This window comes from Rutilus rutilus (assembly GCF_951802725.1).
Source record: "Rutilus rutilus genome assembly, chromosome: 3".
NCBI lineage: Eukaryota > Metazoa > Chordata > Actinopteri > Cypriniformes > Leuciscidae > Rutilus > Rutilus rutilus.
Window position 1 is genome coordinate 48,959,649 of NC_140211.1, and position 14,655 is coordinate 48,974,303.

Here is a 14,655-nt window from a genome sequence, read left to right on the forward strand (position 1 = left end):
AACTTAAAGTGCAGCAATGCAGTCCATAAAAAGTGTTGTCTGAGCCGTATGAATGTTGAGAACTGTACGTTCTCCTAGAATATTCTTTCAGGAATATTCAATATGAGATGTCTGGGAAAGAAGTGGTGAGGATCTCCTACATTAACACCTGTCCACACTCAGCCGCAGACTCATGAAGAACGGCGCGTGATTCATGTCACACAAACGGTGTCTCTTGAGTAGAGACAGCTGCTCTCTGCCAGTCTAGCTCAGCGCTGAGAGACATCTGATTACAGAACAGGACCAATCAAACTCTCACTCTTAATCACTGGACACTCCTGTGCACATCTGTACACTCGCACGCCTGGAACCACGAGCCTCTGCCCAAGAAGCATTACTTATTACAGAAATAATATACTTTAAAAGAATATACTTAAGAGTAAACTGAATGTAATGTTTTCAGACACCTAACTGCATGTTAGGTAATTAAACGAAATTGTGCAATAGTTTAATTTGATATCAAATGCAATAAGCAGAAGTTTAGAGTGTTTTGACCCACTAAATTAGGACTAAAGTACATCTTTATATGTAATTTCATAATTGCTTCTATTTACAGGCTTTGAATTATGGTTAAAGTGTACTGCCGAATATACTGACAAGCATTTATGGTAAACTAAACTTTACTTTAATGAAAATGTAAAAACTTTTACTTTCATTTTTAAAAGAGTAAAGCAAAAAAAAAAAAAAAAAAAAAATCAGGTGTTTCTTCTGAGCCTTTTTGATTATTAAATAATCAATTGGGGAAAAACGGTATTGATCAGAATAACCCTGCTGTGGAAAAAAAAAAAAAGCTGGTTTGCTGGTCTTAAATTGTTCAAAACTGTTTTAGCTCATTTAGCTGGTTGACCAGCTGGTATCAACTGTTCACCCGACTTTTCACAACTGTCCACAACTACGGCACTTTTCAAGGTATGAAGCTGGCAATTCATCATCCCTGAATGAATGTAATGAAACACTGCACCTCACTGATGCCACAGGAACAGGAAATACCTTAGTAAGGTCACATATTTGGAGCAGGTCATTCTGAGCTCCACCCTGGTGCACACGTTCACGCTCCCGAGCCACATCTTCATCCTCTCCTCCTGATGATGTAGGCAGTGACTTTATCGACCTGTGTGTAAAGATGTGTGAATTTCACCGCAGATCAGACAACATGATCATGTGTGTGTATATTTTAGAGCTGCACGATTACTCTCGTTAAAAGACCGCGATCTCGATTCAAACACCCACTCGATCTGGGCCTGTGTCTATTAAACCTTTGACAAAATTACTCCGGAACATTCAAATCTGTGTTTGCACTGTCGCTGACCTAGAGAGAGAGCAGTTGTCATGTATAGGTATAGGCTTCACAAACAGTCACAACCCACACAGAATCATTATTTCTGTGTTACAAATATTCAAATAATCACAGCAGTACTGGGATAAAAGCTTATAGTTCGTAAATAAACACTGATGTCTATGGTAGTGACCAAAGTACGGAAAAGCACCCTTTTGAAAGTAACTTGGCACTTCTAGTAACGATTGTATCAATGACATCATCACGCCACTAGGTGGGTGAGTCACTGAATCTAGTGAGTCACTGAATCATTCATTTAAACTTAAAAAAAATAATGAAACATTTTAATAAAACTGCAGTAATTAACAATTTGTCAGAACCTTTTGTCAGAACTGTTATTTTGTTTAGTTGTATATACATATACACACACACACACACACACACACACATATATATATATATATATATATATATATATACAGTACTGTGCAAAAGTCTTAGGCATGTTAATACTACCAATGTGATGCATTCCTGTGATTTATTCCTGTGATGCAAATCAGCATCATTACTCCAGTCTTCAGTGTCACATTATCATCCACAAATCATTTGAATATGTTGATTGGTTGCTCAAGTAACATTTCTGATAATTATACATTTTGAAAACAGTTGTGCTGCTTCATATTTTTTATGGAAACTTCCGTAACTTTATTTTACAGTGTTCCTTTTACATATCTTACATTTACATACTATAGTAATAACAGTAAATTATTTTTAATTAGAAGCAACTAACCCTAAACCAAACACTAACACTAATCGTATAGTAAGTACATGTTGTTAATATATTTGTATAATGACACTGTAACAAGGGCAACATAAAAGAAGGTGTAATTAAGAAAATTTTCATTATTACAAACTTTAGACGGGTACTGTAGGTGCCAACCAATTTTTCTTTAGGTGTGAGATTTTTAAACGTGTAAAGAAGTGTGTTTTTCTTACCTTGGTTTGCAGAAGAACTTGTACTGTATGAGAAGGGTCAGGCCGAACATAACTGCCCCCTGAATGGACATGGCAAACAGATTCTTGCCCACCAAGTTCCAGCTGAGAGGATTTTCAAAGCGGTCTTCACCTGAAAACAGAGAACTCACTTACTTTACCACAAATATCAGCTTTCAACACTGAACTACAAGCTTCTGCATGCGTCAATGTCTTACCCAGGTTTTTGTAGAGGGTGGCCATTGCCTGGTTTTTGGCCATGTCCATCAGGCCTCTTCCCAAACAGAAATGAGGAAACACCAGCAGAGCCTGTTTCACTATGTCATTGATGCGAGTTATATTCTGGACATAAAGACAGATGAGACAGAGAACGGCAATGTCAGATTGGAAACACATGATTCTTCAAAATGAGTGAATTTACATGCACATTGTTTCACTGATTGTGTCATATGGATGTTTATATAGTTATTTTCTGATCTTTTAATTGATCATGACTTCTCATTATGCACATTCCAGTGTTATTTTATTAAAAAAAATTATATATATATATTTTAGAATATTTATTAACATTTTGAATGATCTTTTATTTTAGTTTTAAGTTATTTAGTGCTTAGTCATTTTTAATATTTGTTTTTAGCTTTATATTTTATTTTATGGTTTAGTTTTTAGTCATTTTAGTACTTCAGCCCAAACTTCAGCTCTAACTTTTTTAAGTCTAAGTTTTTCATGTAATATTTATATTTAATTTTATTTAAATTATTGCAAACAATTTTTTAAAGCCTCAGTGTTAGTTAACAATAACACTTTGTTAGGAAAAGAGCAACATGCCTGTTCTGTTGAACTTCTCTTTTTGTTTTTCACATAAGAGCATACGGGTTTAGAAGTGAATAATGATGACAGAATATTTACTTTTGGGAAAATATATTCCATTAAATGTTTTTTTCTTTTCTTTTTTTTGCATAAGGTCATACCTATTTGAAGCAAACCCTGACACACCTAGATTTTGCTTTGCATTTTATAAAATAAGTCTAAATGTGAAAAATATGTCAAAAGAACATTCATTTTATCATTCTATGTGGAGTCTATCATTATATATTATATACATTTGAACCGAATACAAATGTCTACCCACAATTTTTAAAACAAAACAAAAAGTATGAAAATGATCAATACTTCCGGCTCGCACCTCTGAAATGTAATTTGTTTTGTATGATTTTGAAATCCATAATGTCAACAAGTAATGACAACATTGTTTTGTGGTGAACAGAACGTTTCACACCCCAAAAAGTTTTGCTGTGTTTCAAAGTGAAGACATGGCTCAAAATAAAGTGTTTTGAGCGGCTCCGTCCACAGAAAACACTTTTCTAGGTGCTCTGAGTTTGCATCGCTTATAAAACTAACCACCTTCCTTTTATTTTCACATTTTAATCCACTTAGTGGATGGAAAGTTGTAGCATTTGACCAGCTATGTAATGATAAGCGTATTAAAAACCGTCCACTGGGTAGTTGGGTCCTTCGGTTTTCAACAAAAATGAAAGCTTGCGGGTTTATAGGCGAGCTATGCCACATACAATATTACTGCATTAAATAATTTAAATATATCCTTGTGTGAATGAAGTGAAACTGTATCCTCAATCTCAAGCTAAAATCTAAAGTTGATGAAACATTGTCTGATGATAGTCAAGCCATCTTCAGCAGCGTGCGATTCATCAAACACACTCTCACATAGTTGAAGAAATCATGCAACAGTTTTCTTGCCAACTACTGTACGAGCCTCATGCTCATTCATCATCACAAACACCAGAGACGGTGAAATCACACAGGATTTACACTGACCCATATTCTCCAAGACACACGTCCGCCATCATACACACACAAACGTGTTTAAAGTTCAGCTTTAAAAATATCTGAGTGCCTTAATTCTGCTCCATTCAACAAACTAACTGGGGCATCTGGTCAATGGATTCACCAATTTATGGCATACAATCTTTGAAATACAGCAGTTTAGAGCAGCTAACAGGACTAAACAGCAAATCTTAGTGTTGTCTTTACAAGGTTTCATGAAGATGGCTGCACTATTATTTTAACTAATTATTAGCACACTTATTTATTATTTAGTACAATTTAAAAGTTACATTTTAATTGGACTAAAACAGTACAACGACCTAAGCATTAGTCTGACAAAAATATTTGCACATTTTGTTTTTGCAAAATCAGACTAACAGCCCTGGATAATTTGATTAATTCAATTCAATTCACATTTATGATTACAGCTTGACTTCATCCAGCATTTATCCAAGCAAACAAAAAACATTTTCACAATGTTATATTTTGGTTGCAATTAGGTAATGTTGCAGTTCAACATCTTAAAAATGTTTTAGAAACAACATCTAAAACGTTATAACCAAAATAATGGTTTAGAAACAGTGTAAAAAAAAACACACCTTTCTAGTATGCTATTAAATAGTCAAAAAAAACACAAAAAAATGTGTACATATCATGTGTGTTTATTACGAAACCAAACCCAGACCAAATGGCACCTTTTGTGAAATGTTAACATACCGTAATCTGTACATTGGTTACACTGGTATAACATTATTAGCGTCCACACCAACATATTTGATGTTTATTGTAATCACACGCTGCAGTTACTTTAAAGTTGAAAAGACATTAACACTGTCGTCTCACATCAAGAAGGTGATCCGTGACTCAATCTATAATAGGATCTGAACCAAAAGTTGTGATCCGTTGCACCCCTAGTTATCAATATAGTTATTGTTCTTGGTGTGAACAGATCCTAAGCATCAGGGTGGGCTGAAAGAAAGCTTTGTGCTTTGTACGTCACAGATGATAAGAATGACACACTCTTCAGAAGAAATAATATACGCATCATGCTCATATGGCACACCTTATGCCTCAAGAAGAAACTGTCAAATTGTCAGTAAATAAAAGTAATAAATCGAAATAACAGACACAATGTCTGTTTTTCACTGCAGGCTTTAAGTAAATTGTGTGTGTGTGTGTGTGTGCTGGAGTCTCACCGGGTCATCAAAGAGCTCCATGACGAATGTGGCTACGCTGCCGTTGATGCCGATGAAGAGGTTGATGCAGGTCAGAACCACATACGCTGTGCTGGGAACGCTGAACAGGAAGGAGGCGGGATACATCATCGGAGTGATGGACCACCTGTGAGACAAAAACACACAATGCAAATACTCACAAACACATTTAAACTCCAGGCGAAGAAAAAACAAACAACCACCACACACACACTCACCCGTAAAGCAACAGCAGCAGTATGAGTGCAGGCAGGTTGGGTGGAGAGACGTAAGATTTTTGTTGGAAACACAGGAAGATGACGATGACGATGATACACGGGACGACATAATTACACTGAAACACAACAGAATCAAACGTAATACTTAAAGACACCCGAGAACAATAACAACAAAAGAAATACAATAGATTAAATGTGTTAAGTAATATTAATTAATCTATTATCACAACACAATTTTGTTTGCTTAACAATTGATCAAAAAATCCTAATTTAAATAAATATATGCACTGCACATTTCACAGTAAGCGCTACACCGTGTTCATTTACACACGAGCAGATCATGATTTGCAGTAAATGCTGCTTCACATGAACTCCATATCTGCAAGTGCTGTGAGTTCATTACTTATAACGCGCATTTGAAAACGCAACATGCTAAATATTACACCAGATTTCAATGAGATGAGTTCATAGACCTGCTGCCAACAAAGGAGAAGTGTTCAACTTTATCGCTAAAATAAAAGCTCAACGATTTAATTTAGAAAAATTAAGAAATTTGGACACAAATATAAGTATTGTAATTTTACAAATGTACTGTAAAATAAAACTACTATAATTATATTATATATATATATATATATATTATAAAAATATAAAAATACAATCTCAAAACTTAGGGTCAAATTGTGCATTCTTTCAAATAAGCACAGCAAACCTGGATTCTTTTTTATTTTTATTTTTTTTTATCTTACTTTAAATTGTAATTTCAATATTTTTCTGAAAATTTCAATTATACCCCCCCCCCCCCCCCCCCCCCAAATCATGTAGTCCTAATGGTCCCTTTTGTGTGTGTTATTTCAAAAACTTGCATCCTATTTACTAACCAGATATTATCAGTTTTTACAGATACAGCTATTACATATATGATATCATGCAGCTAGATTATGCATGTAAATAAACAGTGTTGTCCACAGGTGCAACTAGTCATTCATGGGTTTACTCTTTGCAACACAAATTTTGGCAAAAAAAATTATGGCACATCATTATGTCGTATTTCTTTATTCATGTAGCAGTTTTTAAAATGGTATAGGGTAAGACATGTTTTTTTTGTGCTGCATAGGTTGCAAACCCTTTTTATCTCCCTTGACACTAATTAATTTATTAGCAATTTATTAGTGAAGGTGAATTTATCTCTCTCCACTGAGAATGTAACATATGACATAGAACAATGGAGGCTGTGAACCGTATTCAGCGGTAAATTGATAGAGTTTTAATAGAGTTTTAATTAGCTATCTCAGCTCCTCTTTTTAGTTCTCGTGCACCCTTCCACTTTTCATCCATCTTTTAGAGCAGAAGGAACAGAGTGCGAATTACCCCACCATAATTGGGGGGTACTGCTCCTTCACTTCTTCTTTGACCATCATGGTCCACTACCATATCAATCCCCACTGTGATCGCCAAGTGCAACATGTGTTGTGCAACACACATACAAGGTCTAAACATGCGACAAACTGATAATCAGTAGGCTACAGAATATCTCATTGTTATTATATATCCAAAAGAGAACTGTTTTGATCAACTCTCAAAAGTTAGAAGTCAAGTGCACTGAAATACCTTTCTAATTACTAGTAAAAGTAATATCTTTACAAGAAGCCTATTGCCTATTTCAGGGTTTTTCCTGGCTCAAAATGAGGCGGAGGTGGTAAAATCATAATAATGTATTTTAATAATACGATTTTTTTTTGTAGATCATCATATAGCCTAATGTGTTTCCCACATTTTTTTGTTGGTGGAGCTTGGTATCTCTAGGGGGGTCTCTAAGAATTTTTTTTACATTTTAAAGATAAATTCATTAATCTGGTGCACTTTGAGTCACCCGAATTGCTGTTAAAAATAAATAATCCACCCGCAAACCGCCCATATTCTTTGATTTAGATATCTGCATCTGATCATCACATTACAATTATTCAAATTCTTAGTGTTAAGCATGATAATATGGTAACATATCACACTGAAGGAGGCTGATTTAAAATGAACATTTATTTAAAATAAAAGTTCTTCTTTTGGCAAAATTACATTTCCTTAATAGCCTAAACAGAGGCTTTATTCCCTTCAAGCTTAAATTGTCAATGTTTCATTACATCACTGTTTGAAAACACAGGGCATTTTCCCCTAATTTTATTAAATGTATGCTCCATCTTTCATTTCAAATTCTTAAATTTGATAAATATATTCAATAAAAATAATTAGACACTAGGCTATTACCAATAAAATTGAATAATTTACATTGAAAAATTATAACTGTATTAAATTAGATTATTTTAAATATTTTTGGAATGTTGAAAATAATGATACTTTATGAAACTAGTGTTTTGTCATTCAACGTTGACACTTGCTTGAGAAGTTGAAGTCGTTCTCTATCTCCGTTGCTTCTAGCCACAGTGGTTAAAAATGGTACGGTCCACAATAGGGGTGTCTGAAATCGCTTTACATTAAAATGTTCCTACAGTGAAAATAGGAGTTGACTTGTATTGTAACTGTAATTATATTTTTTCACAATATCAGAAAAATGATCTGACCCCCCCAAAACTGATATTTCTGTCCCTTTGGGAGGTCTTCATTGGGGGGTATAGTACCCCCCAGTACCCCCTGTAATTCGAACTATGAGAAGGAACATTATTTCACATGTACCATGTCCCAGGCGAAGTTGGCCAGCCAGTAGATGGTAGGATTCACGCCGCTCACAAACTGCAGGTGTTTGGATTTACTGACGCGCTCCTGGATGAGGAAGAGGACGAAGCTGGCGGGGATGAAGGACATGGCGAAGATCACACAAATCGACACCACCACATCCGTAGAAGTTGTGGCCCTGTAAGAAAGGAAACCATGATGTGAGATTATGACTATGGTTAATTTACACATGCACGTTTACAGCATATACAGTATATATATATAAAAAATGGCCGATATTTGGCTTTTTTTTTTTGCATCTGCATCGGCCAATAGATAAAGTGTTATAAGTAGGACTTTCATTTTGACAGAATCCGTCTTTGTTTAACAGGTCTGTCTAATAACAGAAAGGTAAATACTTTTTTCGTTGGCATTCATTTCAAGATATTTTTTTTTCTCATTTCCTTGATACATTTTCAAATAATTTATTTCCAATTATTTTAGTAAATATGTAAATATAATAAATAAATATAATGCAGTAACTGTCCTGCTTGTGTTATTTACTAGTGTTAAATTAAACAGTGTGATATCATATATAACAGCTTTACATTGGCCAAAACTGCTTGGTAACATGTTACATTTCTGGGAAAATAACCAAAAAATCCCAAACCAACACAATATTCAGAGAAACATGTTTAAAAACAGATGCTGGTCTTGTAACATCGGATTAATAGGTATAGTTATGTAGTTTTAAATCGAGATGCCATGTGGGTTTCTGAGAAAGATTTCTTTCTTGGTCTTTTTCAAAACTTGGTCTTTAAGGTGTCAAAATTTACTTGGGAATTAAACTTTAACAAACTCTGACTTCACAACATCCACCTCACGCAGGGCATTCTGGGAAATCGTTTCATGTTTCCTAATTTTTTTGACACCCTGCTGTTTATGCCTAATAGATTCAATCTCTTACTTTCTCTTCACTGACGTTCAGGTGAGACCTGATGCTGAACACACACTCTCTCACACGGTGAAGGTGATTGAGTTTCAGGAATGTATTATTCATGATTAGAGGGAACTGACGACCTCATTACAGACAAGAAGATGGTCATTTAACCTGCGCGCGCGCGCACGCACACACACACACGCGCACACACACACACACACACAAATTGTGTGTCAGCGATCAGTATGATGCTTCAATGCGCTCTCTCACACACACACACAGATTCTGTGTCAGTGATCAGTATGATGCTTCAATGCTCTTACTGTGGTCCATTTTTGACCCCTTGTTTCAAACAATTCATCTTCATACAAATATTTTGCGATCATCATGCCTTCACAAGCTGAGTTTAATTATGCATGAACACACAAAAACCCCTACATACACACACAAACACAGGTGCGTGCACACACACAAACACGTTCAGATAGGGAATGCATCCCAGTTTTGCAAGGGAACTGCATTCATCATATTGAGCTGTAAGTGTTTTTTAATGTTTTAGAAATAAGTCTCTTCTGCTCACCAAGGATGCATCTATTTGATCCAAAAATACAGTAAGAACACTGAAATATTAGTTTAATTTAAAATACTGTTTTCTATTGTAATATATTGTAAAATGTAATTTATTCCTGTGATGCTAAGTTGAATTTGAATCAACATCAATGCTCCAGTCTGCAGTGTCACATGATCCTTCAGAAATCCTTCTAATCTGCTGATTTGCTGCTCAAGAAACATTTCTTATTATGATCAATGTTTTCTGGAAATGGATACACTTTTTTTCAGAATTATTTGATGAAAAGAAAGTACAAAAGAACAGCATTTATTTCAAATAGAAATCTTCTGTAACGTCTTTACTGTCATTTTTAATTAACGCATCCTTGCTGAATAAAAAAAAAAGTTTATTTCTTTAAAATATATTTGGGTCAAAAGTGTGGGAAATGGTCATGAAAACTTTTGCATAATAACATTGTAACTGTACCTCAGGTAAAAACATTTAATACTAATAATAATAACAGTAATGTGATTTATTAATACAAAATACACTATATGGACAAAAATATTGGGACACCTGACCATTACACCAACAGGGACTGTTATGACATCGCAATATAAATACATAGACATTAATATTTAATCCCCCCTTTGCAAAACTGTCCCTACAAAGTTGGAAGCATTGTCCAAAAATGTCTTGGTATGCTGAAGCATTAAGATTTACCTTCTCTGGAAGTAAGGGGTCAAAAACAGCCCCAGCATACCATTATTCCTCCACCAAACTATACAGTAGGCACAATCATGCAGGTAATGTTCTATTGGCATCCGCAAAACCCACACTTGCCAATCAAACTGCCAAACAGAGAAGCATGATTTATCACTCCAGAGAACATGTTTCCACTGCTCCAGAGTCCAGTGGCGGTGTGCTTTACACCACTCCAGCCGGTGCTTGGCACTGTACTTGTGGACGTGAGGCTTGGTGCTGCTTGGCCATGGAAACCCAATCTATGAAGCTCCCGCCGCACAGTTTTTGTGCTGATATTAATGCCAGTGGACGTTTGGAACTCTTCAGCCATGGAATTAGCAGAGAGTTTTACACACCATGCCCCTCAGCACTTGGTGACCCCGCTCTGTTTACGTGGTCTTCCAATTCCAGTTGCTGCTGTTCCAAAATGACCCCACTTTCCAATAATACTTTCAATTACAGTTGACTGTTAAATATCTAGCAGGAATGAAATTGTTGCAAAGGTGGCATCTTATCACAGTCCTATGCAGTAATTCACTAAGCTCTTCATAAGTGTAGAATGCATGGTCAAGAAATCAAGAATGCTTGATTTTATACACCTGTGGCAATAGGTCTGATTGAAAAATCTGAATTCAATAATGTCCAATTCTTTTGTCCATATAGTTTACATGTGTTTTATTATTTAAATGATCTAATCGTGTGTTGTAGGCCTAGTCATTGTGTATGTGTGTGTTGTGTGATACTTACAGTGATGCAAACGAGAGCTGTTCTTTAGTGAGATTAAGCGGGTGGTTGAATGTTGTGATGCCGTATTCATTTGCTCTGCGTCCCGCTGGCAGGTTTCCTCTCAGAATGCCATTACTGGCCACGTTCAGGAACGATACGAGTGAATGCCAACCCTGATTATAGAACCACACCTACACACACACACACACACACACACACACACACACACACACACACACACACACACATGTTCAAATACATGTCCATCATGTTCCCACTAAACTAACAATCATTTTTGTTAATTAAAATAAATTAAAATATAAATATTAGATAAAAAAACTTGAAAAAGCTGCAGTCGTAACTACCTAAAATAATAATAGGTTGAAGTTGAAGTACTAACATTACTAAAACTAAAATAAAACAAAACAGAATTTATGTTCAACAGAATTTGAAACTTAAATTAAATCCAAACTAAAATTTAAATAAAAGCTAATTCAAAAAAATAATAAATATACTATATAAATAATACTAAAACAACACTAGTTCTTCCAACTAACAATAAACTGTAATATCACACTAACAATAACAATAAACTGTAATATCACACTAACAATAACAATAAACTGTAATATCCTCCTATATACAATGATTTACTCATTGTACAATGCGGATGCCTTTGTGTTACACTAAATAACTAAATATGTGAATAACTTAATAAATAGTTAATGTCAAATGTTATGTGTTATTACAAGCATTTTTATACAAATAAATACAAACCTAGGAACTTATATTTTTAATGTACATATTCGTAAATAAGTATTAATTTGTATTTATAGGTTTTTCTTTTTGTCCATATGACATTTTATTAAAAACATGCAAGTGTGTTTATGTATAGGTTTAGATGTTTTTTTTAGATGTCTTGAGACATCAAGACCTTTTGAAATCAATATTTACTTTGTTTTATTTCTATCTCATTGATCATCAGTCTATCACTGGCCTGCAGTGAACACAATCACAATTGCCAATCTGAGACTCATATTATGCCCTGTTACAAAGTCTTGATTTTATTTTTAGGGTCTACTAGAATAGGTTTTCATGCTTTAATGTTCAAAAAGCACCTTTGTTTCATATTTTACATTGTTGCAGCACCTCTCTTCCCTGTCTGTCAGTAACGCTCTGTTTAACTCTATGAAGCCCATCCTTCTGAAAAGGACAATGCGCTCTGTTTCAGAAATGTCACACCCCTTACCATAACTGCGAGTTTCAACACATTACTAACACAACTCTAACAGGCTTCACCCCTTTATTTTGTATACAGTATGTCTTGGACGGGAATTATTTAAATGAGGAATTGTGATGTGTATGTTCCTGGAAGAAACCTCAAGACTACAATCGAGGCATTTCAGGGAGTTCAGAAACTTTAAAAATCTCCCTTTCAAAATGGTAAAGTCTGGTTCAAATGATGTACTTCTGATCTGTACTCTGATCTCTTCTTATATTGGATACTGTAGATATTGTCTAAATACGGCCACTTCCCGCTGCTTACCTTCACATTGTCTCTGGTGCCCATCTCCAATAGAACCAACCGAATGGCCTGGAAAATGTGTTCGGTCTGGTTATTCTGCACACAGAGAGAGAGAGAGAGAGAGAGAGAGAGAGAGAGAGAGAGAGAGAGAGAGAGAGAGAGAGAGAGAGAGAGAGAGAGAGAGAGAGAGAGAGAGAGAGAGAGAGAGAGAGAGAGAGAGAGAGAGAGAGAGAGTTCCATTGTTGTATATAGAAAGAAACATTTCTATAGTTCTGTTCGAAAGTTTGGTGTCAGTAACCTTTTTTTAAGGAAATTAATAGTTTTATTAAAGGTTGTATCAGCGATTTCAGGCCCAAACATAAATGATCACATTCATCTAATCTTTGCTAACGATCCGCTAGCTACCCGCCCCATAAGCATGCCGTCAAAAAAATGCGTCTCCGTAGGCAGCCTAGGCTCTGAGATCTGCACACAAAAACAGTTGGTTTCACCAACCACTCAAAACCAAAATAAATAGTGTTCCAACCAATCACCGACAGGGGTGGGTGTTGTGAGGTTTTGCGCTCGAGCTAGGACATATTAAATTGATCAAAAGTGACAGTAAAGACATTTATAATGTTACAAAGATTTATATTTCAAATAAATGCTTTTCTATTGAGCTTTCTATTAATCAAAGAATCCTGTTATAAATGTATCATGGTTTTAAATGATGAAGCAGCACAACCGTTTTCAACATTGATAATAATCAGAAATGTTTCTTGTGCAGCAAATCAGCTGCAAGGATCATGTGACACTGAAGACTGGAGCAATGATGCTGAAAACTCAGCTTTGAATCACAGGAATAAATTAAATTTTAAAATATATTCACATAGCAAACACTTTTTGAAATTGTGATAATATTTATAATATTTTATTTAATATTATATTTAATATTTTTACTGTATTTTTAATCAAATAAATGCAGCCCTGGTGAGCATAATATAAACAATCTCACATACCCCAAACTTTGGAACGGTAGTGTATTTTACATATTTTTCACCGTTTCACTTCCCTTTTACATAATAAAACACCCAGTTTTTGAATCATAATTACTTGTAACTTCAGCATACAAATTAACTAATACAATGTTAATGTTACTCCCTCCAAACCATTACACCAACAAAGGGCCATGACAACTGGAAAGCACTTTCTCACTGTATTATATTCTAATTTGATTGACTGGACTTTACACAACTTCTGAAAATACGGCCATACAAGTGCTTTTATCAGTCCGCCTAAAAGCAGTCATATTTATGAGGTATACAAATCAGGTAAATTCCACTTCAGACAAAACAATAGAGACTGACAGATATCAGACACAAATGATATTGTCCGCTGTCTCCCCAGGCGACACTGTAAATACACGATGAACACTAATAATTCAAAGTGAAGGTGCCAAAAACTCTCCAGTGCCTGTAAGGGAGTGCTAACGTCCTGCTATTAGCATTACATCCGTCCATCACAGAGCTAAGCAGCATTAAAATCCCATTAGACGACACAGACACTGGCACAATGCCAGAGAGACTCGCTCGCGCTCTTAAGTACAAACTCTGCTCATCCTCAAGGATTCAACAGCATTACATTTTGTGTAATAATTAGGGTTGCTAGTCCTAATGCTAAATATAAATAATAATAAAACACAACTGCCCATAAAATGATGCATTGTTAGGAGAGCAAAAAAAAAAAAAAAAAAAAAAAAACCTGAGAAAGCATTCATTTTATGTTAGAATATTTGCTCATTATTAATATCAATGCGGCCACCGTTCATCTGAGCATCAAACAGACATTCTGTGTGAGATGGCTTCCTCCCTAGCGGGAGTTATTTTACTGAGGCCACCGCTGTCAGCTCCAGATAGAACTAGAGTGTCAAGCATTTGGC

At 35.2% G+C, this 14,655-nt stretch overlaps 1 protein-coding gene across 1 annotated transcript in view; it reads right to left on the minus strand.

Annotated features, from left to right (window-relative positions):
- The window catches only part of LOC311287473 (phospholipid-transporting ATPase ABCA1), a 200,442-nt gene that overhangs the window by 37,304 nt on the left and 148,483 nt on the right, over positions 1-14,655 (minus strand). Inside the window, exons 35-42 of the mRNA XM_084404339.1 lie at positions 12,759-12,833; positions 11,234-11,403; positions 8,274-8,451; positions 5,586-5,701; positions 5,350-5,494; positions 2,527-2,650; positions 2,312-2,441; positions 1,030-1,150 (exon numbers count right to left, since the gene is read on the minus strand). Of these exons, the coding sequence (XP_084260465.1) occupies positions 1,030-1,150; positions 2,312-2,441; positions 2,527-2,650; positions 5,350-5,494; positions 5,586-5,701; positions 8,274-8,451; positions 11,234-11,403; positions 12,759-12,833 (1,059 nt within the window). The remainder of the gene's footprint in view (positions 1-1,029; positions 1,151-2,311; positions 2,442-2,526; positions 2,651-5,349; positions 5,495-5,585; positions 5,702-8,273; positions 8,452-11,233; positions 11,404-12,758; positions 12,834-14,655) is intronic.